The sequence below is a fragment of the Oryzias latipes genome, chromosome 16 (genome assembly GCF_053564925.1).
Source record: "Oryzias latipes strain Hd-rR chromosome 16, Olatipes_Hd-rR_3.1".
In the NCBI taxonomy this organism is placed as follows: Eukaryota; Metazoa; Chordata; class Actinopteri; order Beloniformes; family Adrianichthyidae; genus Oryzias; species Oryzias latipes.
The window spans coordinates 7,713,283-7,738,715 of record NC_136252.1 but is presented as its reverse complement, the minus strand read 5'-3'; the positions used below and the strand labels follow the sequence as shown (position 1 = coordinate 7,738,715).

The 25,433-nt window shown below is 37.2% G+C and overlaps 1 protein-coding gene across 4 annotated transcripts in view; it reads left to right on the top strand.

The window, feature by feature from the left end:
- The window catches only part of vps13b (vacuolar protein sorting 13 homolog B), a 318,767-nt gene that overhangs the window by 5,791 nt on the left and 287,543 nt on the right, over positions 1 to 25,433 (top strand). For all 4 annotated transcript variants that reach the window (XR_002874967.2, XM_023964361.2, XM_023964362.2 and 1 more), the window contains exons 4-7: positions 16,310 to 16,427; positions 23,682 to 23,849; positions 23,988 to 24,169; positions 24,532 to 24,703. Coding sequence is in view for 3 of the 4 variants with exons in the window: in XM_023964361.2 (XP_023820129.1) it covers positions 16,310 to 16,427; positions 23,682 to 23,849; positions 23,988 to 24,169; positions 24,532 to 24,703 (640 nt within the window). In the remaining variant the exon portion in view is untranslated. The remainder of the gene's footprint in view (positions 1 to 16,309; positions 16,428 to 23,681; positions 23,850 to 23,987; positions 24,170 to 24,531; positions 24,704 to 25,433) is intronic.

The window sequence follows — 25,433 nt, the reverse complement described above, 5'->3', positions numbered from 1 at the left end:
TCAATGGGACATTGTTCTGCTTTGAAGCCAGCCTCCACTGGTTATTTGAGGAACTGCAATATTTGGTATTACCCAGGTTTGCTTTGGATCCAAGAATGGAAGGTTGTAGGGCTTAGTTGGAAAATCTTTTTTAAATCACCATGTATTTTTAGAAATTATAAAGTTAAATTACTACAATTAAAGAGAATTAGATACTTTTCTATCTATCAGGTTTGTTGACTATTTTCACATTTAGAATATGAATTTAAAATTTTCTTTCATTAGCCAACAGCTAATCCTTTATCAAACTTTGATTAATATAAGAAAGTCAGAATTGGGTAACTGCAAAGGGAGGTGAAAAACTGGATGAGAAATGTCAGCCTATTTAAATTTTTTTGTATTAATTTTACTTACAAATGTTTACTTTTTCTTTGACATGTTTCTGGGACCTTCTTTCTTTTTGGTAGTTATATTCTTACTTTATTTTTACCACCCACGCAGTGAAAAAAAAATTGAAAGTGTAGCTCACTACTGGCCCTTTATAAAGAAAGGTTGAAGTTTCGAGGCCAGATGGCCCAGAAGAAACACATTTCAGGGGAAGGCAATTATAGCTAATTATATAGACTGCAGCAAAAAGATTTGTAACACATGAGCTTGAGCTCCCCAGAACTAATGGTAAATATCATGCAGGTGGCTACTGCTCATGCGATCAGGTTTCTTGTTCAGTGGAAATTTAAACTCATTTTTTATGCTTCATACACAGCTTAGGGTCATGTACCAATACCAGCTCTGATGTAGTCTCAAAACAACCATTTGTTACAGATGTTTTCTGAGGGGCTTTCAGTTTAGAAAAGATTTTTGGGGAATTGCAAATGACATTTGGACAAATTATTCAGTGATATATGCACCCAAGAGACATCATTTGGTGTAAAGCCAAACTCACAAGAGAAGTCCTTTTAGCATGTGGAATTCAAATGAATGCACTATACTTATCCTCTCTTTTATGGAAGACTATATTACAACTATTTCTGTTAATAACAACAAAAGTTATTGATGAATGTCTACCTTCTTCGTACTTCTCTTGAGACTACATAATATGTTACAATGCATGACAGGCTTTGCTGAAATTATCAGATTTTAACAAAATGCAGGAAGGTGCCTAATTTCTCATAGGTTTATGTAACAAATTGGCAATAATAGTTCTCCTTGGAGCCTTCATATGTTTGGCTCGATGCCCCAAAAGATACTTAGAACAAGCGAAGAAAATCCTTCATTTTAAGTTTCTAGTGTTTCTAGAAAAGACAGAAACTTTGTGGCTTGCCTCACACAGCCAAAGTGTGGAAATGATAAATGATATCATTAATATGGTTTGTTTTCATAATTACAGTTAAAGGCTGAGTGCTGGCCTGTAAAAACATCCGCACATCTATTGAAGTTCATTAAGGGCTCTGTAATTTGACCGGAATTATTTGGACCTTTCGACGTTCACGTTTCCCCTTGAGAGGAACTGGGTACTATTGAGGATATTCAGATTGCCCAATAGAGCCCATCTGCAAAGCACCAAGAGCAGTTTACAATTATAGTTTCCAGCTAATGTGGAAATTTGGGCATTTAGCAGCAGTTGGAGATTACAACTCCTACTGACAGTGTAATTGCTTAAAATAAGCTCTAATAAGGATTGCACTGGAACACGTATGTTGAGGAAAAGATGTTTTCCACTTTATAATTTTATTTTTACAAACTGGGGCCCATTTGCAAACATTTATACTATTTTGCTCTCAAAGTAAGATGTTTTTTCTAGTTATCTTAAACAAATCATTTCTCATTTAAAATCGGTTACTGTTCAATTTAAATAATTAGGATATATTTTTGTTGAAAAATGATGTACAGATTTAACTATTATAGCACAGCTTCCTATTTCATAAAGTTAAAAGCTTTATGTAAAACCCAGTGTACCACGAGACATACTAAAAAAAGCTTCTGCTTAGTTATAAACTTTTTTTTAACTTATCAGCAAATATCTTAACAAATTCAACAACATATTGAAGCAAAGTTTTCATCAAGCCGCTTGGATTACTCAGATTAGATAAGGATCTGTGAAGCCATGCAGAGATTTAACATATCATGGATATTTTATATGAAGTAGTGTTGATGGAGTGCAAAAGAGGTAACTTTTGAAGGTACAAATAATACACCCATGTGAGTTTTCTAAAACACATAGACATCTTTGCTAAAATCTGGCATAAAAATATTTCCACCTTTCTTTCCATTAAATGCTGTTGACAGTTATACTCGCAGGATGTACATTGCAAACCTTATTAAAATACTAAGACAATTATAGTGTAAAGATTTAGTATCCACTCAGTAAAAAAAAGTATTTCACTGATGTTCAAACCGGATTCATCATCCAGTCAAGAAGACATTGTATATTATTGACACGTTGAATACCAGGTCTGGGTTTAAAAATATAATTGAGCCTTGTGATGGACTGAAAAACTGTCAGGGTGAACCCCACCCATCCATAGTTGGGGAGACTCCAGCAACCTTTTAACTCTGACCGGTAATGAAGCGGGTTTAGAAAATGGATGAAGTGGTCTTAAAGACAAATCATGTTTCAGTGAGTTTTAAATGCAAGAAATCAGAATTTTAATCATTAAAGTTTTACCATTATTCATTTTATGTCACATGAGAAGTGTTTTAGATAACCAAATTAAATGGGTTTAGAATGGAATAAGAAAAACGAATGGATAGAAAAAAAATCACTAAAAATCACTAATCAGAATTGAATTTTGAACTTTCAAATCCAAAGAACTGATTCACCAATTTCAAAGTGAGGTACCAGAGAGTGGGGCTGCAAATCAGAAGCATAAAGGAAGTAGATGTGACCTGAACAAGGAATTTTAAAAACTGTAACATTTCTGTCATGTTAGTGGAATGAAACGTAACAGACCCAGTAGCTAGCAACCTGGAAAGATCATGGACACCAGAATGGAAGATAGTTAGTTTTATTGTCCAGGTGAAAACTAGTGAACAGGAATGGAGTTCTGTGGCTGTTGAACTGTAGCAAACTGGGAAGATGAATTTGCTAACGTGTCTTGAGGTGATGGGAGAGAGAGCAAGACCAAGGAGAGGAGGAAGGAGATGGAGGAAGTGTTGGTGTTTAGTCTATGGATGGAGTGAGCCGGAGCTGCTTGTCCTGTTGGTGTGGTAACGACAGCATGGCGTGGAGATGTGCGTGGCTGTAAGTTGTCCTTGAGTAGGACCAGACTGTGGCTGTGATGTGTTGGACCTAGGTTTGCACATATGGTAGTAGATCCTAAAGACAAGGAGGTAGCCATGAGTACACAGAAAACTTGATGTAGGTTAGACAAAACTTCATGAACTTTAAGATTAACAAGAGTACGAGGCAAAGTACTGCACTAGAGAAGCCAAATGAACTGGTGGTGAATGCTGGAGCAGGCACGGCCTAAATAGAGGTCCAGAGAAGCAGAGGTGATGAGATGAGTGTCGACTGCTGAGTCCTATCACCCCTCTACTCTTGACCTCATTACAGTTGATTGAAGGTTGGGTTTCTCGTTTTCAAAGCGTCCTCGTGCAAAACACTGAAAATGAAGTTGTTCCTAGTGCAGTGTTTCCATCAATGTATGAATGGGTCTTAAATAATATGGTAAAATGCTATTTTAGTTGACACAAATTACCATCACGAGCATCGTTTTTTCCCTTGTTGTGTTGGTAGCATACTGTATTTTAATTTTTATTCAACGTTCATTATGCTTGCAAATGTATCCACTCTATAAACTATTCTTTGTATTTTAAGTGTAACAGCAGAGTGCGGTGCTTTGTAATGTTACTGAAAGGTGTAACTGCAAACTTTTATGTAATTTTTTTTAGATGATAGACATTTTTTTATCCATTTCTATAACTTGATCAATTTCCCAGATATTTAAAATTAGGTGTGACCAGCGAAGGCGAAGAGGGAAGGCTAGACTGCAGTTACAGTAGATCATAACACTTTTAAACACTTTTTTATGAGGCAATGATAAGGGCTTAGGTTTAATGAGGAGCGCCTTTCTGGTTTTGGCTCAGCTCGCTGCTTGATCTGGGAAGTTTTATAGTCACTGAGTGCATGTGCCACTGATGTGGAGGTTCAGACTGATGCATTGCCTCAAGATGATTTGGGGAGGTGCCTTTTGAGTCTTGTTGGTTTGGCATATGATACTTTCTTCTGTCAGATTCTTTCCAAGCTATATTTAGGGCTTTACACCACCAAACCTCATTACTTTTAAATGATGGGTAATTCATGTGAATTGGGAAACCCCCATTCTAAAGGCTTGGAAACAACTTTCAGTTGTTATACTGATAGTTCTGCATCCAACTAGGCAAAAACATGTAGTTCTGACTATGTTCTAGCTTCGAAAGCATTTAAAAGCAGTGCTGGAGTCTCTGTCTGCCTGTCTCTGTTTCATCTGAATGCATCACAAAAAGTAAAGAAATTTGTATTTGGTCAATCCCATAAGAATAACATTTTAAATACTACTGCCTGTTAACTATTGGTGTTTATTTAACTTTAATTTGAATCGAAAAAGGGAACCTAAGTAATGCAGTGGCAGTGGCTCAGGCGGTTGAGCGGGTTGTCCAATGATCGAAGGGTCGGCGGTTCAATCCCCGCTCCCTCCAGCCAGCTGTCGTTGTGTCCTTGGGCAAGACACTTCACCCTACTTGCCTCCAGTGTTGCTCCACTGGCGTGTGCATGTGTATGAATGATCCCGGTGATGGTCAGAGGGGCCGTAGGCGCGATATGGCAGCCACGCCTCTGTCAGTCTGCCCCAGGGCGGCTGTGGCTACAACCGTAGCTTACCGTCACCAAGTATGAGTGAGGAGTGAATGAATAATGGACACACTGTAAGCGCTTTGAGCGTCTGGAAAAGCGCAGATAAATCTTATCCATTATGTATTGAAGAACCATTCAAATCTACAACAGTGTGATATGTCCTCCTCATGCTGGTCACCAGCTCGTTCACATCCTGCTGTGAGTTCATGCCAGTCTTTAACCAGTTTTGGTTAATAGGGTTTATTGGTCATTTTGGCATAAACAGGATGTCCTAAAAGGTTCTACATAAGGGTTAAATGGAATTGAGGTTAGTTTTTGTTTGGATATTAAAATGCTGGTATAATCAATAATTATCAGGTTTCCATGTTCCATTCTCAGTTATAATTATAATATTGACGTAAATGTAAAATATGCAACAACAGAAGTTTTATGGTGCACGACACCTACACCAAAAAAGGTCAGTGCTCAACTCCGTAACAGCAGAGCTGTCATCGGTGACAACAAATAATGCACGTTCTTTGAACTACTCTAACTTTTTGACTGTTTACGCAATGAACGTAATTCTAATGGAGTTTAACGAAAAGTAAAGCAGCTTTGCGCTAATATGCAACAGTTTACGTTAGTAAAGTTTTGCATATCAGCTGATGTATGTTGATTGTGTAAACACTTCAGTATTGTAAAAGGTTGCATTTCATCGCAAATCTGCTTTTCTCCGCTTCAGAATCTGTTGGAATTTTGTTAATTGTATAAATTACTGAAGAGTTATAGTAGTTTAAAGAATCTCAGCACTGGAGCTTAAGCTCTTGTGTTAAAGGGTAAAATAAGAAGTTTCTATTAACTGGTCCAGAAATAGGATACTGATTGTTATAAAAAAAAAAAAAACAGTTGGGAGTTTTAAACGTCATAATTTATGTAGTAAACTTGAGTTTATGTTGCGTTTACTTGTAGGAACAAGTGATTCATGATTTGAAAAGTTAGATGATGAATTACAACAGATTGAGCTACATTTAAACTATTAAGTATTAAAGCCTTGGAAGAATTTATTCTCACAACTGACCAAAAGATTGAACACAAAGTTTTTTTTTTAAGCATTTATATATTTAAACGATCAAATGCAAGTACAAGTTTAAAACTGAAAGAATATGTTCCTTCTTCTTAAATGACTGCACCACAGATAAAATGAAACTGACTGTGGGGAGAGATAATTGTTTTGCAGTTAGTGTTAATAGTAGGTACACATTTATCATTCCGTTTATAAGATGACTAGAACAATTTTGTAGGGGTTGTTATGCAATGCAAATTACTCAAATGACAATATGGATTAACAAATTTGCTTGGCAATCCCTTAAGAAAAATGGCTTGAACAAATGAACATTTTGTCGTTTGTCTACATCCATGTGTCTTAAAGCATGGTGGCCCATTCCACCTAATTGCTTGGCTTTCCAGTTTCATTAAAAGCGTCTGGAGAAGGCCAAGTGCAGATGGGCCATTCATGGAAGATTCTTGTACTTAACCACTATTTTTTTGTGAACCAGCCAAGGCTGAACAACGCCTAGCTTTGTCTTTGAGGTCTGAGTGTCTAGTAGGATGAGGTTACTTTACCTCCTCAGACAGTCCTCAGGCACAGGAAAGAGGCTTGAGGAAAAATTTATCCCAGTGGCTTCCTGCATTCAACAAGTCAAGTGGTGATCAATACACTCGGAGCAGGATGCGGCTGTTCCAGTTTAATCCCTGCTCTCAGGCCATCCGGATTTCTCCAGCCTTTTTATTGCTTGCTAGGTGCTCGATATCATGTGTTGCGATTAGATTGCCTTGTTGTTGAGGAAAAAAAGTTCTTTCATTAAAATACTTTGTTTTGCAAAAGAAAGATTGTGTTTCTCATTAGTGTTTTCTGTCATGAGCTTTAAACACAGACAATTCATAAAAGAAGCTGTGGTTGAGTTCAGTTAGTGAAAGATTTGACTGACTGCTCCATGTTGCTTTTAAACAGAAAACCCAATTTCTCTGAGGCAAGCAGCATGGGTTATAGTGTCAATCACTGTAATACTGTCTTTGTGAGTTATTTGATCTCATTGTGTGCTTGTTAGCACTGGCTTGATTGGTTCCATCTCAAATTTGAAGGATGTCCTGGTAAATTTAAGGTACTCCACTAATACAAGCTCGTATCCTTTTCTCAAATCAAAGAGAAAAATCAAATGTTAAATTGATTATTAGATTTATAAACCAAATATTAGAATATATTTTTTAAAGATTGTAAAATAACATTTGTACAGTTAAATGCATAATTAGAAGTAGGTAGTTATGATGCATTTTATGTCAAAACAAACCCCAGAGTGATCAGCATGTCTGTATGCCAGTTCTAGTTGCTTCAACTGTTAAAAAGTAAAAACTTTATTGGTTTAATATGTTTACTCAAGGGAAATATCTACTTAAAATTGTGTTTCTGGTGTTTTTAACCTGTTCTTGTGGCATTTTTCTTACGATGGAAAACATATTAGAAGAAAATAAAATTGAACACCAAGATTTCTGTGGTTGTTCTAAAGACCCACTAAATTCTGTTTTTTCTTAACATTTCCATGTGGTATTTTTCTCATGATGGAGGACATATAAAAAGAACATTAATCCTAAATTTATACTTCTGAGTATTTCTTTATTCAAATCGTTGTGAATCAGGAGTAGAGAAAAAAATTCAGTTTGAACAACATTTGTGATGTAGAAAATATGCTGGGCGACCCACAAGCTCCCTGCTCCGAGCTCTCAGCAACGGCGAGGGTACGGGGGCGTGGAGTTGCTCCACGCTAAAAGGCCCACCCACAACTCGGAGGCAAATTTCTAATAAACTACTGACGCTCCGGAGAAACTATGTCAAAGAAAAACAACACACCATTTTTTATTAAGCCTAAAAACGGCTTAATTATAATTAACACACCACTGGGAACACTTTAAAGATGGATCAGAACATGAGCAGAGAAGGTCTACAAGCAGAAAATGATGCCACAAGTTATTCTTATTTTTCAATTTTTTTTTTTGCAGTTATCAATTATCATTCCAAAGTAAACAGATTTCTTAGTTTAGTTACTTTTGATACTTGTAAGTAATGTTAAGTTCTGACAGTTTTGCCCGGAACAAAAAAGAATGTATCTTAAGGAATTGTACTTGTAGTAAATTGATTTACAACTATTTTGTTAAGTTTGAATAATTTTAAAGCCAAAGTACTGCAGCTTCCCCTCAGCTGACCTGATGAGGCTTTTCACCATGTTCTCATTTGTTATTTCCTCTTTGAACATTGTTAAGACCAGGATCGCTCGTGGAAAAAAGAAAACGAAACCTTCAGTATAAATGAACCACTCTGCAAACGTGAGAATTAGGGAAAAAGTTATGGGAGGAGTGGGCAGGAGAAGGAGTGTTAGATTGTTCCTGATTTAGATCTGAGAGGCAATGGTCCTTCAAATGTCTCCATCAGCTAACCACGAGTCAAGGCTGAGCATGTGAGGCATGTTGCTTATGCTGGCACTGTGATCCTCCTGTGCTAATAGCTGCAATGTGTAGGCAACAATTAAAAACCCCACAGTATTGACATGCAGGCGTGTCCTACGCTCTACAAAAGAAAAAATAAGTCTTTGTACACTTTAATAACTTCAAAAGATTTAATCAGCATTTGCTGAAAAACACACAATCAGATTATCAATCTTTGAATTAATTCTCTTTTAAAACAATGTCCTGAAAAAGTTTTGATATGTAAAAAGCTGATATTATATTATTATTCTATTATCACAATTTACAACTCAAATTTTTTATAACCAAACAAAATTGGTTTTAGAATGGGAAATTAGACAGAATGAAATCCATCCATCCCTCTTCAGAACCCACTGACTCTCTTTTGTGGTCATAGGCTGCCAACCTGGCTACTGTTGGGTGAAGGCGGGTTACATCCTGAACAGGTCAACAAAATAATATAATTAACTGTGTTCAAGCTTAATCCAAATTGTATAATTTGAGTTGAATGTGAATTGATTTAGAAATGTGGCACCGAGCACTAAATTTAACAGTTACATTTATTAGCCTAGAAGTTGTTTTAATTGAGCTTAATTTGGGTTGATTTTGTTTCCAAATACTTATCTCTCCTCCTACCTCCTTCCCTTTATACTTCTGTCTCTTTTTATCCATCTGTCGATCAATAAACTAACATTAATCCTCAGAAAATTACTTAATTAATACCACGACATGTGGTTTCAAACGCTTTTAATTTTTTTACAGTTGCAGATTTCATTAGGAGCCACAGTTTATGTATATTTGTATGTCCCAAGATGCCCATTTTTAAAGGTTAAAGTTCTTGATAGGGCTTCTACATTAGCTGTAATTTGTAAATGTTTAATAAGGTTCAGCATTATTTATTTAGCATTTATTTCTCTGGCAGTTAAAATGTAGAAACTGATGAAGAAAGCCTAAACTCCTTTCTTTTTTTTAGGTCTTTGTATCTGAGAACTCTCAAAAATTGTGACTTCCCTAAAGTGGAGCTTCTCCTGCTTTCCAATGACTTCCTGGCTGAGTTATGATAGTAATTTTAGTGTATACATCTTTCTGCATGTTGTTTAACCTTGGGGACTTGGATATTTAGTTTGTGCATTGCATTGACTGCACTTGGAAATTTTCCTTCCAGTTAAGGATTTGGTTTCTGAAAAAGAAGAGGAAGGTGAAAAGAAGCCACCACATTTTTGCAATAAGCTGTTTTCATTGAGACAATTACTCAGAATGTCACACAATGTTATTTTGCTCATGGCTGATTTCAGCCTATAATCCCTCCAGTCAGCCATGGATTCCAGCTGTTCCACAGTGATTTGTAGAGTATGGGTCTTTATATTTAGATGGCCTGTGAGAATGCAGATATGTCTTTTACAAGTATTTGCCTGTAGCAAACATCTTTGACAAAATGTGTAGGTGTCTGTTCAAAATCAACAAACCCAGCTGTAGTGTTGAAGTGTACTGTTTTTATTTTTCAAATGAAAGAAGAAAATAGAAAAGTCATTAGTGGACAGATATAAATGTCTTATTCCTGTCTGTTTTGGGTGTGAGGCAGAAGGTGAAGTATGATGCCACTTCGTGCCACCTGACCAGCGTTGTGTAGATACTTCTCTTTAAGAAACGTCTTCCAAGAACACACATACACACCCATCTTTGATCAAACACAAATAGCTTTCTGCATTTGTTTCGGTTTCATTAAAAAGCCATTAGCAGCTAATATTTTAGCTGAGCTGATGGATCTGTGTGAAGCCAAGAGCTTCGAGAGAAGGAGAACGTAATCTGACCCAACTTTGATGAGCTTTCTTTTTTTTTTTTTATTTCCAGCTAAAATTCCAGTGGGGTTGTCATCACTGGTTCAAGCAGCTTAAGTGCAAAACGATGGCTTAGTAATGCTTGACAGTGCTGGAGCTGTTCCAGGCTGAAAATATGTGTGAAATAGTGAGACACTTCGATGTGTCACTGTCTCCATCCATAAACCACTCAAGTCAGAAACACAATCATCAGTTCTGTAACAAATTGCTTACTGGTTTGTTATTGGCAAAATAAGAACTGTGGAACACATGTACCAATGAGAAAGAGGGCAAAACAGGACTTTTACTTGTCAGAGGGTACGTATCTCTGTCTCTCCTTCTGTTGTACTGGAGAGTAATTTTGAGGAGGGGGGGGTCTGTTTGAGATAAGGAGGTATTGGGTTTCTGTCATTTATTTTCTCACTCAGTAGGCGTTCGCTTTTGCCTGGCTGGCCTCAAATCTGCAGGCCTGCAGCTTTCATGTCAGCAGGAGTTTGCCAGCAACCTGCAGAAGAAAAAACAACAATAACAAAGGCGATGTTTATCCAGCAATGCTCTGCATGCTCCCATTAATCTGCTGAAACACTGACCAGTTTTAAAATGTTTGGATCTTAATGGCCTATTTCAGGCTTTTCTTAAGGCTTTCAGAGTAGACTATTTTCATATATACATTATGATAAAATATTATCTTTACACTAAAGAATGATAATTTTTTAAATGAAATAGTTTTTTTGGCAGTTCAAGTAAGACAGCTCCATCTTTGAGGCGCTGCCTTTCACTCCTTGTGGGTGTTGCCCATTTCATGACGTCATCCTAGAGTCGGCCTCGGCAGCGTATGGAGAGAAATTAGACTCAGTCGGATTTGTGCGTGCGTAATTCTTGATTTGTGCGTAAATAAGGATTTGTGTATGCTTATTCTTGCTTTGTGCGTTTGTAAATTAGGATTTGTGCATAAATTTGGATTTGTGCGTGATTTGTTACTCACATAATACGTTTTGTGTATAAGTTAAAAAAAATATAAAATGAAAAAAATACAAAATGCAATTTACGTATGCACAAATTAAGATTACGACAGTTTGAAACTACTTACACACACACACACATCTTTAAAAAACACGCACGAATCCCTTGTTACGCACACACGAAGCCATAGTTACGCACGGATCTACCGTGAGACTGTTTTCACGTCTCACAAATTCGTCCGTAAGTGCTGCGTTTAAATACCAGTGGAATGCTCGGTCATTAGAATTTTCCTATCAGCCTTCCCTTCTAAACGTATTTCCTTCAGTGGGTGTAGCAGGGCTTAAAAAAACTTTAAAGGAAAATAAAAATTATTATCTGAGAATATGACGTTCACTTTTAAACGCTAATATATATATTAAAAGTATATTATTCTCGGAGACACCGAATTGATATAAAATGCGTAACAGGAACGACCAGTAGGGGGCACTGTTTTTTTTTCTTCCGGGAAAATCAAAGGCAGTCAGACTGAGAGAGTCACGGGAAGAATGGCGGCCCATCTCGGTGGTCAGCGCCCCGAAGTAAGTAGCTTCTATGTACACTAACATCTACTGTCTTCATGTATTGATTAAGTCATTGTCTGGATACGTTTAGAAGGGAAGGCTGATAGGAAAATTCTAATGACCGAGCATTCCACTGGTATTTAAACGCAGCACTTACGGACGAATTTGTGAGACGTGAAATTAGTCTCACGGGAGATCCGTGCGTAACTTTGGCTTCGTGTGTGCGTAACAAGGGATTCGTGCGTGTTTTTTAAAGATGTGTGTGTGTGTAAGTAGTTTCAAACTGTTGTAATCTTAATTTGTGCATACGTAAATTGCATTTTGTATTTTTTTCATTTTATATTTTTCTAACTTATACACAAAACGTATTATGTGAGTAACAAATCACGCACAAATCCAAATTTATGCAGAAATCCTAATTTACAAATGCACAAAGCAAGAATATGCATACACAAATACTAATTTACGCACAAATCAAGAATTACGCACGCACAATGTTATATTAGATTTTCCTGTCAGTTAAAAGGATTTTAGGGGAGGAAAACCAGCTTTGAATAAAGGCAATAAGAGAATGTTGAACAAATGTCTTTTACTTGAAATGACATTCTTTTACCTTAACGTTCATCAAGAATCTCATCCAGGTGACATGAGCTTAAACATTTCTTAATTTATAATCAATAAATCACTTTATATGGCACTTTAACTTTACCGTAGTCAAACACGGCGCTTTACATTAAAACTCAAAACAGCAGTTAACCCTTTAACACCGGAGATGTCGCCAACAACACCTAAATAACACGCACTCTTTGACTCCTCGATCGATCACACAAACAAAGTGAATCAGCTGACTTTGATGTAGAGAAAAGCAGACTTGTATTACGGTTGTGCCGATGGACGATGCCATCGTTCATCGTGATGGGTGAGTGACATCCCGATGGAGAGATACCATCGTGATGCCACGCCCCCGCCACGCTGCGAGTCCACACCATAAGCCGCGGTTACATGTGAAAATATCTTGACCGGATCAATGGTCGGATTAGAATCCAACCGTGTACATGGTTCCAGAAAAATGTTTTCAGAATATAAAAAACATTCACATGGCTCACACTTTCGGTCGGAATAAATCATTCGCACATGCGCAGTAGGGTTTGAAAAACCGGAAGCGGATATCAGTTCCGCCGAGCGGCTATTTTTTTTCTCAAACTTTATTGAATGTAACAATTCAATACAAAACAATGTTGCCGAGCGGCTTTATACATTGATATGTCAGCTCGGTAATATACAAGACAATCTTCTAAACGTGCTTTTAATAATGTTACGATTATTATGAAACGCCTGTTCGCTCATCGTTTTATTTTTAATCCGTGTGGTCATTGCTTTTTCTGTTGAAAAGCGGAGCCGGAAAGAAGCCAGAATTAGCAGTATGCTAACACGGGCTAACAGCATTAGCTTGGGTGGTACTGCAATCTGCATCTTGGCTGCATGTAAACATGTGGGAATAAAATCAGCCTTTATTTAGTCGGGACACGACTCGAAACACAAATCCTAGTGATTGTTTGAACGATTTCTAAGGACTGAGCAGCCTTTCTGCTTTTGAAGCTTACACCGCCCCAAAGCGCTGTGTGTGTGCTCACGATCCTCTGCTCAGACACACACTTTTAGACCCGGTTCTGAGTTCGGTAGCCCGTTCCCCTTGAGCTGCGGAACGGATCGCAGTTTTAAATCTCCCACATACCGCTCATGTAACAAAGCACCCCCCCTCCACTCAAACACAAAGCTGTAAGTCCGCGCTCCGGCGGTCCACTTGACTAGTTAAGTGCGGGAGCGGACCACTTCTTTTCTATTTTGTTTGTTACTTTTTTTTTTAAAGTCACTTCCCTCAATTTATACTGGATAATCGCGGATGAGTCATTAGTTGGGAAATAAAATAAAGTAATAAAGTAAAATAACAATTAGCAATTATATAAGACCGAAATATTAAAAATAGCCCCCCCCCCACGACGATATCATCGTCCATCCCGATGGTTGACAGCAAACATCGTCAACGGCCAATTTAAGGGACATCGCCCAACCCTAACTTGTATGTCGGCTTTGCACCAATATCCAATGCACTGCTAACGTAAAGTGATGCCTAACGTTGCAAAGCCGCATTTCTGTGCTTCAGGATCTGCTGGAATTAAGTTAATAGCCTCAAACGGTGGAAGAGCTACAGTAGTCAAAACCCTGTAAACACAGCTAAAGCTCCGATGTAAAAGGGTTAAAATGATAATGTATTGAAAATTAAAATAATAAATAGTAAAATATAAATAGATATATAAAACATAGTTTTTGAGTTGGCGTCTGCGTTAGTCTTAAGCCAATGTGTTAAGAAGGTCAGCTAGCTTGACCTTTAGACAGTCTCAGCACTCTGTCTGTTGTTTCCTGAATGAATCAAATGTCTGTTAGTAGACAGAGGTCATGTGTGACCTTCACGTGTCAAACTACCCCAGCCACGGGTGCCCACTTACCTTCTGGGTTGGACGTCTATCCTGTCTGTCTGTCTCTCTCTCTCTCTCACAGTTCCTGCTTATAGTGTTTTGGTTTTTCCTAGGATTCCACTATGTGACTTCAGAAACCAATCCTCAGCGCTCACTTTTTGCTGAGGGCTTTATCAGTCCTGGATCTGAGGGGATGCTTTTTCATGTGGGCATTGTTTTGTGTCTCCTGTGGTCTTCTGGTCAGTGGTTATGTTGACATGCCAGCATGGTAAGGAGCACCACTTTTCCTGGTAGCTGTATACCTCCCTGTGTCTGTCTTTCCATGCCTTGTCCTCTGTTTTGTGGCCTGCTGTGGCATTGGAGGGATCAGTTTACCCTGCAGCAGCTGAAGCAGGCTTCATTCGTCTCAGGGCTTCCCTCTGTGAAGTAATTTGTCACCTCTGGAGAATTGCTCGCTGCCACAGTGACGTTGAACGCTTAATTGTGGCACTTCCAAATTTGGCAGTCTTGTTCTTTCATTGTGGTTCAGAGTTGAACTCGGTGTACTCTTGGCTTGTAAGGCTATACATTCCTTTAGGTATAGATATGAAACTTTACTGGGCAAGTAGAGCTGTTTCAGATTTTGTAGGGCCTAATCTGTGTTTGGTGATGCAAATTAAACACTGCAAAGCCTTTTAGTAAAATGGATTCTTTTGTTGTGATGTTAAATTTTACAGCTATAGCTTTTGCAGTTGTGATATGTTTAGAAATGAGATGTGAAGAAATAATTTCTGCCCTACAGAATATCAATGTCAGTTCTTAAGAACAGGGATTAAGAACTTCATGTGTAAATGAATTCTCATCACCTACTGATTAAAGAAGGGGTGCGTCTACGGTCACCCAGGTTTTCAGGTGGGGATTCATCAAAAACAGAGAAATTCTCCTCTCATTTGCATGCTATCCTTTATGCACTGTGCGATGCGTGCTGCCATTTACAAGCAGAGCACCATTTGTGTATGATATTTAATTAAAACATTTTATTTGTAGGATTAATTCCCCAAATGTAACTTCAGCGTTCATAACTGAGCGTTCATTCAGAAATTCGAAAATAAAGCCCTTTCCTCCTGTTTGAATAGGCATACATTTATCTGCAAGTCTTGAATAATTATGGAAATAAGTTAAAAAACTACAGTTGAAGCAGTAACTTAATATAATGCAACGTAAAGATTTAAGACGAAACAGATTTCACCTTGTGTATTAAGGTGAGTAGCCATGAAAGCTTGATTTCAGGAGCAGAGAAACATCTTTAAACCAGTCCTTCATGCGGCACTCGCTTCACCTCTTCACAAGATGGAATAGATGTGGAAAGAAAGGATAAAGATTTCCACATTGGTCCACTTCACACTTCACTGTGGAGCAAAATAGAATGAGTTGCAGAGACAAAACAAACAGGCTGTGTGAATGGGGCTTTTTTGGTAGTATATACACCTGTAGTTCCAGAGCACTCTCTGGCCTCAGGCACTCTTCCAGCTGAACTAATAAATACCCTTTCTTATCCAGAATCACTGAATCTTGGCTCACTTTGTTTATCTTTTACTTCATCTTTGTAAAGGATGTTCATTTCATCACCATTTTCACACACACACACTCACTCACTCACACACACACTGAGGTTTGGTATTTGCTGCCCTGAACTCAACACACCATTTCTGCCTTGAATGCAGACATCTGCTGCTGTGGAGGAGGGACCTTCAGTTCTGTCTTCTGAGCTCCAGAGTTTATTTGTAGAGGTCGTGAGGATAAATGGGGATTGGATGATGGTCAGTGGGAAGGTTTGGTGTGAGTCTCAGAAACAGTGACGGTAATCAGAGACTTTCTACATTGTGCATATTTTAAAATGACACATCCTCCTACAAATACATGGACTGCAGTTATAAAGTCAGAGGTAGTCTTACACGTTTAAAATAATTTAACCCTGATGAGATTAATGGGTTTATTCTCTTTATGAAAAGTGTAAAACTAGACTAAATGAACATCCATGTTGACATTTTTCAGAAATCAAATCCTCATCAGTCAAATGTTTTTTTTTCACACTTACAAGATGACTTTTGTCCTGTTTGTTCTGAATATCTCTGATTTTTTTGAGTCAGAAACTTTCAGTTTTCTTGATGTTTACTTGACTCTGGATCCTGTTTGCTTTGTTGTCAGGATGACCATGACAGCACCTCGAGTTCGACCAGCCGCAGCGCCTCTGATAGCTCCAAGGCTGTGGCCAAGCCTCGCCGCCTTCAGCAGGTAGCCCCCAGTGACCCGGACCTGCCCCCAGGTGATTAATAGCCCTTTTTTTCCTGAGAGGCCATTGGACAGCTTTGCTGAAAGAATAACTTTCAGGAAAATGTGGTGAAAAAGTCGGCCAAAAAAAAGTTATACTTTTGATTACTAGAAAAATTCTGAACTTTTTGAAAAAGTCGTTTGCCAATGTTTAACATTTTTTAATATGAATATTTATTATTTTATTTCTTTACATCTTTTTACTCTGAGATTTAATTTTCAAATGCTTTTTTAGTTTTTAAACATTCACTGAGACCAGTAGTTACATATTTCTATAAGGACCATGAACAGCTTTTTAAAACTGAAGCTCTTTTGTTTTGTCCTGTATTGAACCAGAAAACATACTTTGGCTTTAAATACTAAAGATAAACGTTGAATGTAAAGCCAGTGCCATGGAGACTGTGCATCACTGCAGCTCTCCACATATCCTCAGGCTGAAAAAAAAATAATCAAAGCTGTCATTTTGATCTGTCAATTAAATCTTTATCACCTCTAAAAGTGCAGTTTTAGGTTTTGCTTGGCATTTTTCAGAGACGATCAAAAGACCAGAGTGTCGATTTATGTGTGATTTGATTTTGTTTTCATAAAGAGATTCACACAACAAATTGATATAATTATTATTATGTAGTCACTTGCATTCATAGCACGTCTGTCCACCTGATTGTAGGTTCAAATGTATTATTTGAAATGTCTTTAAAAAACATTTCTTCAGTTTATGAATATGTTTTAAAGGTCTTACCTGGTGTTTGTGAATTCTTGGGCTTCAAAACAGACTTTTTTGCATAAAAAAGAAACATAAAAAAACAAGTTAGTTTTGCTGTACAGAAACAGAAAAAGAATTCTAGGGACAATAATATATTTCAGAAAAGTTGCTGTTTGGTTTTCAGTAGGGACATCCCGATCCGATCATGTGTTCTGAAATCAGGCTCGATCAGAATCGGATATGATATCATTATCATGGTTTCAGCATTAATTTAATATCCATTATTGTGATCAGTGCTAGAGATTTTACGATTTTTAGCACTCTAATAGAAGTCTGTGTATCATGAATGGATCACAACATTGTATTACAATAAAACAGAGCAGAATATGGCAGAATATATAGTTTGAGCAGGAGACACACAAAAACAGTGTGGTAAACTTAACAAGATATTCACAGATTCAGACTTCTTCATAAAAAGAAACCAAAACAAGTTTTGGTTTCTTTTTATGAGAATTGTTCTCTCCGTGTTGCCGTCAGAGAGATGGCAGTGAGACGGCTGGAAAGGGACCGTCTACAAATTGCAAACTACGAGAAAAAGTAATCCAAAAGGAAAAAATCCATAACCTTTCTAAACAGCCCAAACAAATAAATGGTAATGTTGGTATGAGCTAGTCACAAACACTTGTCATCATGTTAATGCTACAACAATGATTTGGGAAGAAAATCGTCATTCATTTTAAAGAATTCTTTTGGAGAAATAAATTACATATGATCAAAAATGTTCAATAGTTCTCTAGATTCTTAAGCTTTACTCACCAAACCTTCTCATGTGACTAATTTTCTTTTTCACCAGTTACAGGTAAACAATCTTTTCTAGTTTATTGTTGCACTACTTTCCTTTATTGCTCAGAAGTGCACTAAGTGTTAAATGATAGAATAGGGTAATAAAATGAAAATAGGGGGAAATATGCATCTGTCAATTTTGCATTTGTTAATTTTTTTCTATGTTTTAAAAAAGTATCAGTTTGGAACTCTGTATTGACAAATGCTCAAAATCAAATCGGATCGGGGCCAAGCAAACGTGATCGGGACGTCCCTAGTTTTCAGTAATAGAAATCCGAGTAAGCATGAGGGTCGGACACATAATAAACCACATTGGAAAATCTCTTATCTCCATGGATGTGAGTGCAGACCTACAGTCATCCATGTCCTTCCAGTGTTAAACGTGCTTCATAGAGATCAGCATGTCCACTTGGTTTTGAAAACCAAAATGCTCTTTAGAAACAATTTCGCAAACCTCTTATTAGCCATTGGACTAATAACACACTATTTTAACAGGCAGTCGGTTTGTTAGTTAACTCAATTAGAAGGGTTACCTCTGGATTATTGTTGGGAAGCAGCACAAAATGGGGTCAGAAACACAGGATAGTTTATTTCCCTTAGCTGTTAGAGAAGTTGGACAGGAAAGAGCTAGTTTATAATAGTATGGTGACTATCAGTAGAAATAAAGCAACTAAAAAACCCTGAGCTGCAGAGGTGAGGTCAGTGTGGCATCCTCCCTGAGCCCGAGTGTGTTTAAACGTATGAACTTAGATTTCTGGCTGCCTGTATCTGGGGAGGATCCATTTCCCAGCCTGATGTTTTGAGATGATATCTCTTCCCAGCTGTTAAAGCAGGGTGCCCCACACCCCAGCATTTTTCATTGGGCCTGCTTCAATCAGAGCTCCCTGGTGTGTGTGTGGGTGTCTACATGAGTGAATATGTGCCTTTGTTTAACTTTTTCAGTTTTTGTGTATCTGTGTTCATTTAATTTCTGTTCACAATCAACTTTTCTACCACGTGTCCTCATTTCAACCCATTACAGCCTTCAGAGACTACTTGGGGGTCAGAGGTTGGAGCAGTTCAATAATAACAAGGAAGTAGATAAATACTGTAATCCCAGCCTGTCTAATTAGAAAGGTAGAGGTTAAAAGGTAGATGAGGGAAAACTAACCTGCTCTGACTCAGACTGATATTTGCCTTAGAATAGGATATAAACCAAACATTTCACAAGTGTCTTAATGAACTTAAAGGATGTTTTTTAAAAGTGAAGACATAGCATATTAGCACACAGGATTTTTATTTAGGATTTTTTTATTAACATGTTATCGTCTCAGATTTCCTCCACAGATTAGTCACACTTTTCTCAAACTTTTAGTGCCAATATTTGGGCACACCAGGTTTTTCCTGTTGTACAATTAGCATATTATTAATGTGCTTTCAGTGTGTTGTCCCTCTGGCTTTTTCAGAGCCATATTATGTATAGATGTTGGAGCGTATTTATGTGCATACATTTACATCTCATTTCCTTCTGGCATTGTCTTACAGTTTGCTCACAAACATGGTCTCTTGTTTTTGAACATTTGTTTTTCATTTCTGTTGATGTTCTGCTGTTTTAAGGCGTTTTTCCTCGGAGCTTTTCAGGCTTCATGTCTTCTGGTTTCTGTTTTAAGGTTTCTGTGGGACTTTTGCTGAGATTTGCTTTAGAATGGAAGAGTCATTCTACAGTTTGTCCTGTGCTAAAAGTTTTTTTGTGACAGAAATTTGATTTAGTAGTATAAATAATAGAAATGAAGTCAAATGCAGAATGTTTAGGTGTTTATGAATATCATTTAACACCATTGTGCATGAGATGTGTGTGTTCACCTTTAGAAATAAAGCTGCAGAATAAACATGCCTTCATAAGATCCGTCGGACTTTGTAGCGGGCTGGATGTTGGCAAACTATTTTGTTTCATCTTCTGTATTTGGCACAATAGAGCAGCCGCTCACAATTATTCAATGATTTGGCCTTGAAAAGGAACATATTCAATTCATTTCTCCTTCGTGTTCACTTTGCGGTGTAAAATGGTAACATTCATTTATATGCCATGTAGCCGCACAGAGACTAAAGACCAAGTGCTTCCACCTTGGGCATGTCTGTGAGTGATTATGTTTACTGCTGCTTGTGGCAAACCATCGGCCACTGTTTGTGAGAGCCGCATTTTGCTTTTCAAGGGAATTCTTGCTATGGGCTTACAGATTGTTGAAATGTGTTTTATTTTCTGTGACTCTGAGGAGAATTTTTTGTGGCAGCTTTTTCTTAAGTCAGTTGCCGCATGGTACCTGTTAATGTAGTTGGATGGAACCAAAGATACACTCCAGATGTGAAGTTTGTAAGCTGTAATCTTCTCCTAAACTAAGTGTTTGTGCCTAAAATAAAACCATTTAGTGTAAACTGATTCTACAATAATGAAAATTAGAAAAAAAATTTCATAAAAGAGAGCGAAAACCTTCCCTGACAAGTTCATTTTTAATTGTTGCTTAACTGGTTAATTTTACTTGATTAAGACATATTGGAGAATGTTTACACATAAGACATTTTCACATTCATGACTAATAATTCTGCCTACTGCACAATGAGACATTTTTCAAATGGAAACGGGAAAGCTTGATGTGAGGCACATGTACATCCACTCCTCTTTACATCCTGTAATCCCAACAAATCTTAAAAGTTAAGAGAATTACAGGGTCAGTCATGTCTTCTCTTCAATGAAAAAACCTTTTTGTATCTGAGAATAATTTTCATTATTTGATCACACTGTTCCAAATGACGTTAAAATGATTTATAAAAGATTTATCATAGATTTAATAAATGTGAAAATAAAAACATAGTCTTTTAACTTTGGATATTTTGGTTGAACTAAACTTGCTTCTTGGTCTCATTAAATACCTTCTGCATTCGATTTGCACTATTGAGAAGCTTTTTCTCAGAACAGTCACAACTGTCTAATTGTTCATGGGAGGACTTTTTGACATAAAAACAACCATCAAATGTTAGTGTTAGTGTTTAATCCAATAAAAAGATTTGGTCTTCGTCTAATACGTGTGAGAAAAAAAAGGGATGTTACAGGTCAAATGCTGGAACAAAGCTCCACAGGCAGAAAGGTGAAAGCTAATTAAAGACCCTTTCCAATTAAAACTGTTTTTAATTTGTGTTTAAAATTGTCTTGAGTCCTTTTTGATGATGTAGGACATACATAAAGAAAATTAAGTTCAAAACTGCATTTCTGAGTATTTCTATATTCAAATAGCTGTGAATCAGGAGCAGACAAAAAAAGTTGGAAAAAGAGCCTACCGGTATTTATGATGTAAAAGAAAAAGCTTCCTGCTCCGAGCTCTCAGCAATGGTGAGGGGAAGGGGGCGGAGTTACTGTGCATCAACTCAGAAGCGGATTTATAATGAACTACTAGCGTTCTGCAGAAATTATGGCTTATGTTTTTTTTTGTGGCTAAAAACAGCATAATCCTAATTAAAACACCACATGGAGTCAGCCTTTAACAATTAGAAAACAGAAAATTCAGAAATTACGAAAATTGTAGTATATTGAACACCAGTTGTTCTATATACTACAATTATGTTTCACACAATGAATAATTGCACATAAATGTAACCTGACTGCAGATAAATATCTTTTACTTGTAGTAAAAAGTGAGCATTACTTGCATATTTTTTTGATCCCTTTGATTCCCCCCTCCCCGTCCTCATATGCCCAGACAGTTTAAAGTGAACTTCTTTAAACTGAGCCACGGCACAGATGTTGCTTGTGACAGTTGTTTACAGAAGTTTTTAGCGTGCCGAAAATGTAACTGGGGCCTGCTGCATGGTGTGAAGCAGACTGAGGCATGAGACGTGAAAGAGTGCAGGGCAAATGGAGGGGAAGACATCCTGGCTTGAGAAAATTAGATCCAGAGGCAATTACTGGGGGGTAAAGTGCTTGTTTTACAGCCCCGTTTGCAGGTGCAACCGTCTGACTGATCCTGGAACCACAAGCACACACCCCCCCCCCCCCCCCCCCACACACACACACACACAGACACACACACACACACATTCTTTAATCCATGAATGTGCCATCATTAGACACACTCCGACATTCGTAATTATCGTAAATTACAAAGTATTTAATATTTTTGCTCAAAAGGAGCCCTTTACTAACGGCTTCTTTTTATGCCTCCTAATTGTTGATTCTGTTATCCCTTTAGTGAGGCATGTCGCTACAGGAAGATAAACATTTAGCTTGGAAACGGGGCAAAAGTACTCCAACTTTATATGTTTTAGCTTGTAATGGCTGAGTTACACATTATATGGGAGGAATGAATAATGCTATTGGCTCTGTGGTTGATGGGATTTATTGCTGTGTATTTTTGTATTTTATAGTTCTAACTCCCAGCAGTGCAATTCTTCAAGTCTTTCCTAGCTTTGTGGAGTAAAGACCTCGCTATGTGTGCTTCTTCTTGTGAAACTTCTGTTTCTGGGTGTCACTGTGGCCTTTGTGTCATATTCACTACATTCAAGAATTGCTACCACACCTTTTTTTTTTGGAAAACATTTGTCAGTTGGCCCATTCTTTCCAATTATTATAGCAATGACCATTTGATCAAAATATCTGCTCCTCCAGGTCTTTGTTTCTTGCTTTTCTTTAAGGAGTTTTTTTTCTGGCCCAAGCTTTGAATCACCACTACATGAAAGCCCTTTTGATTTTCCTGAGGCCATCCAGTGTCAATAAGTTTGACTTCCATCAGTTCCATAAGATTCAAAACTTTTCCAATTGTTTGTTTGGACTTTTTTTAGTGTTACCAATTTCTACTAATTCTGATATTTTACTTGTGAAAGTTTTACTTTAGGCTGAATATTAAAAAAAATGTATCTGTGGCATAACAATGATCACTAAAATGTTTCTAATGTATATAAATGCATAAAATACTGGCTGCAGACTAGCAACAAAACAGAGAAAGCTTTTACTTCATTGTTTAAGCCTGATATTGTTCTACACAGGCCTGTATCCAAGTCACCTGGTGCATTTTATGTTTTTGGTCCAGTCAAAATAAAAGCCTAATAACCTAGAAAATGTAAAAGATATATACTCTTTCAATTTTAGAGTAAAATTGAATTAAAGAATTTCAGTTGTAGAAATAAGAACTGGCAGGGAAATTCTTCAGAATGAAAATCAGAATTATGAATTATGGAAACATATTCCATTAAGCACATTACAGGACAATCTACCTCTGTGCTGTACAAATATGTGACAGAAACTTGTGTTTTTTGCTACATTTGAAATTTGAAGTGGTCAAACTATGTAGATTATATGTTTATAAATAAAAAACAAAATATGATAAAAAAATAGTCTCTTCATGCCCATGAAAATGTATAGCTTTGATAATCCAAATTGTATATCTACCTATAATTTCCAGGTGGTTAATAGTGTTAATAATGTTCAAAGTTTTAGCTGTTAAAACGTTGTGACTCATATCTGCCCACAGTTACTGCAGGGTACATGATCACCCCCACAGTTTTTGGTCATTGTTCTATTGAACAGGTTCTATGACTTTGTGTACACTGACTTTAGCAACTAAACAACAGCATTTTTTAATGTTAAAATATTCATCTATAATCGTTTTAGGTCATTTTTATTTTTGTTTTTTTAATGTCTCTATAGAAATAAATTGTGCTTGATTGTGTTTTCAGGTTATGTTCAGAGTCTGATTAGACGGGTGGTGAACAACGTAAACATTGTTGTAAACAATCTGATCCTGAAGTATGTGGAGGATGACATTGTTCTCTCAGTCAACATTACCTCAGCCGAGTGCTACACAGTGGACGACATATGGGAGAGAGCCTTCATGGACATCACCAGTAAGATGTTTTCGGTTCTTGGTGCTTTTTCCATTCTTGATAAACCCAGAATAAAAGGATTTTGTCACATCACATAGCAGAAAAAGTCATGTTTACCAAAAACCACTCACAACTGTGTCTATTTCTCTGTCGTTGCAGCTCCAGACCTGGTTCTCAGAAAAGTCATAAACTTTACAGACTGTACAGTGTGCCTGGACAAGCGGAATGCAAGTGGCAAGATTGAGTTTTATCAGGATCCACTGCTTTACAAGTGCTCCTTCAGAACGCGCCTTCATTGTACCTATGACAACATTAACTCAAAGATTCCGTCGGCTGTTAAAGTGAGCAGCAAAGAAAGTTGGCTATACCCCTTGATTGTTTTACACCAGAAAGATGCTCCTGTTCTAATGAATATTTACACTTTTAAAATGAAAAAGAAACTTTTTTTTCCTGAAAAACAGTAATTGTAGTTTAGAGCCAAAGTTTGTCAAACTATTTCATTCAACAAACTGAAATACTATTTTATGGTAGAAAAGGTTTTAAAATGTCTGTATTTATTTAATAAGTTGTAAAATTTTTTCCTTTTTTTTAAAATGATGGCGTTCACATTTTGTGGGAACGCAGCGTAAGTTTCTGGTTGTTGACAACTATAAGTAACATTGCCCAACATCACCCAACTATTGCATTTCCTGCATTTTTTCAGATCCATACCATGTTGGAGAGTCTGAAATTGTCGATTACAGACCAGCAGCTACCCATGTTTATCCGAATCTTGGAGCTGATCATTGCCCTCTACTACGGGGAAATAGGACAGAAAGAGGCTGAAGGAGAGGAGGGCCTCGGTCATGGTGGGGAGAGCGGAGCAAGCTCGCCTGGTGAGTCAGTTGTATTGTAAGAATTGGTAACACTTCATAAAAATACTTCTTTATATTCTACTTATAAGACATTAACAATCATTAGTAATACCTTTATAAGCCTTTACAGGACATTTATAAGACATTCATTAGCATTTGTAGATGTTCTACTAATGCCTTCTCAGTGCTGATATGTTGCTTATACAAACATTAGCAGCTGTAAAGCCTTAACGAGGCGGCAGCCATGGTGCAGTTAGAGCGGTCAACCTCTGATGGGAAGATTGCAGGTTTGGTTCCCGTCCTGCACCCTCATGTGCCGAAATGTTCTTGGGCAAGACACTGAACCCCACATTGCTCCTGCTGGTTATAGATTGGGGCCAGTGTTTGACAGTGGAGCTGCCATCAGTGTGTGAATGTGTGTGTGAATGGGACTGTAACTGTAACGTGCTATATCATTTAAGTATATACCATTTACCATTTAGAAGACATTTATTAGAACATCTTACACATGCCTTACAGGTGTTAATAAGATGCTTATAAAGACATTTATTAGCATTTATATATGTCTTACAAATGCCACATGTAAATAAATTGCTTTTAAGTGATTAATTATTGCAATGACTATGTCTTTCCTTAAAGTTTATTGATTGTTTTTCAACGCCTCAAGCAAAAGCGTGACCAATATGTTCATTTTCGCAAGGCGTATTTATAAATTGTAAGCGAATGATAAAGATATTAACTGTGTCTTTAT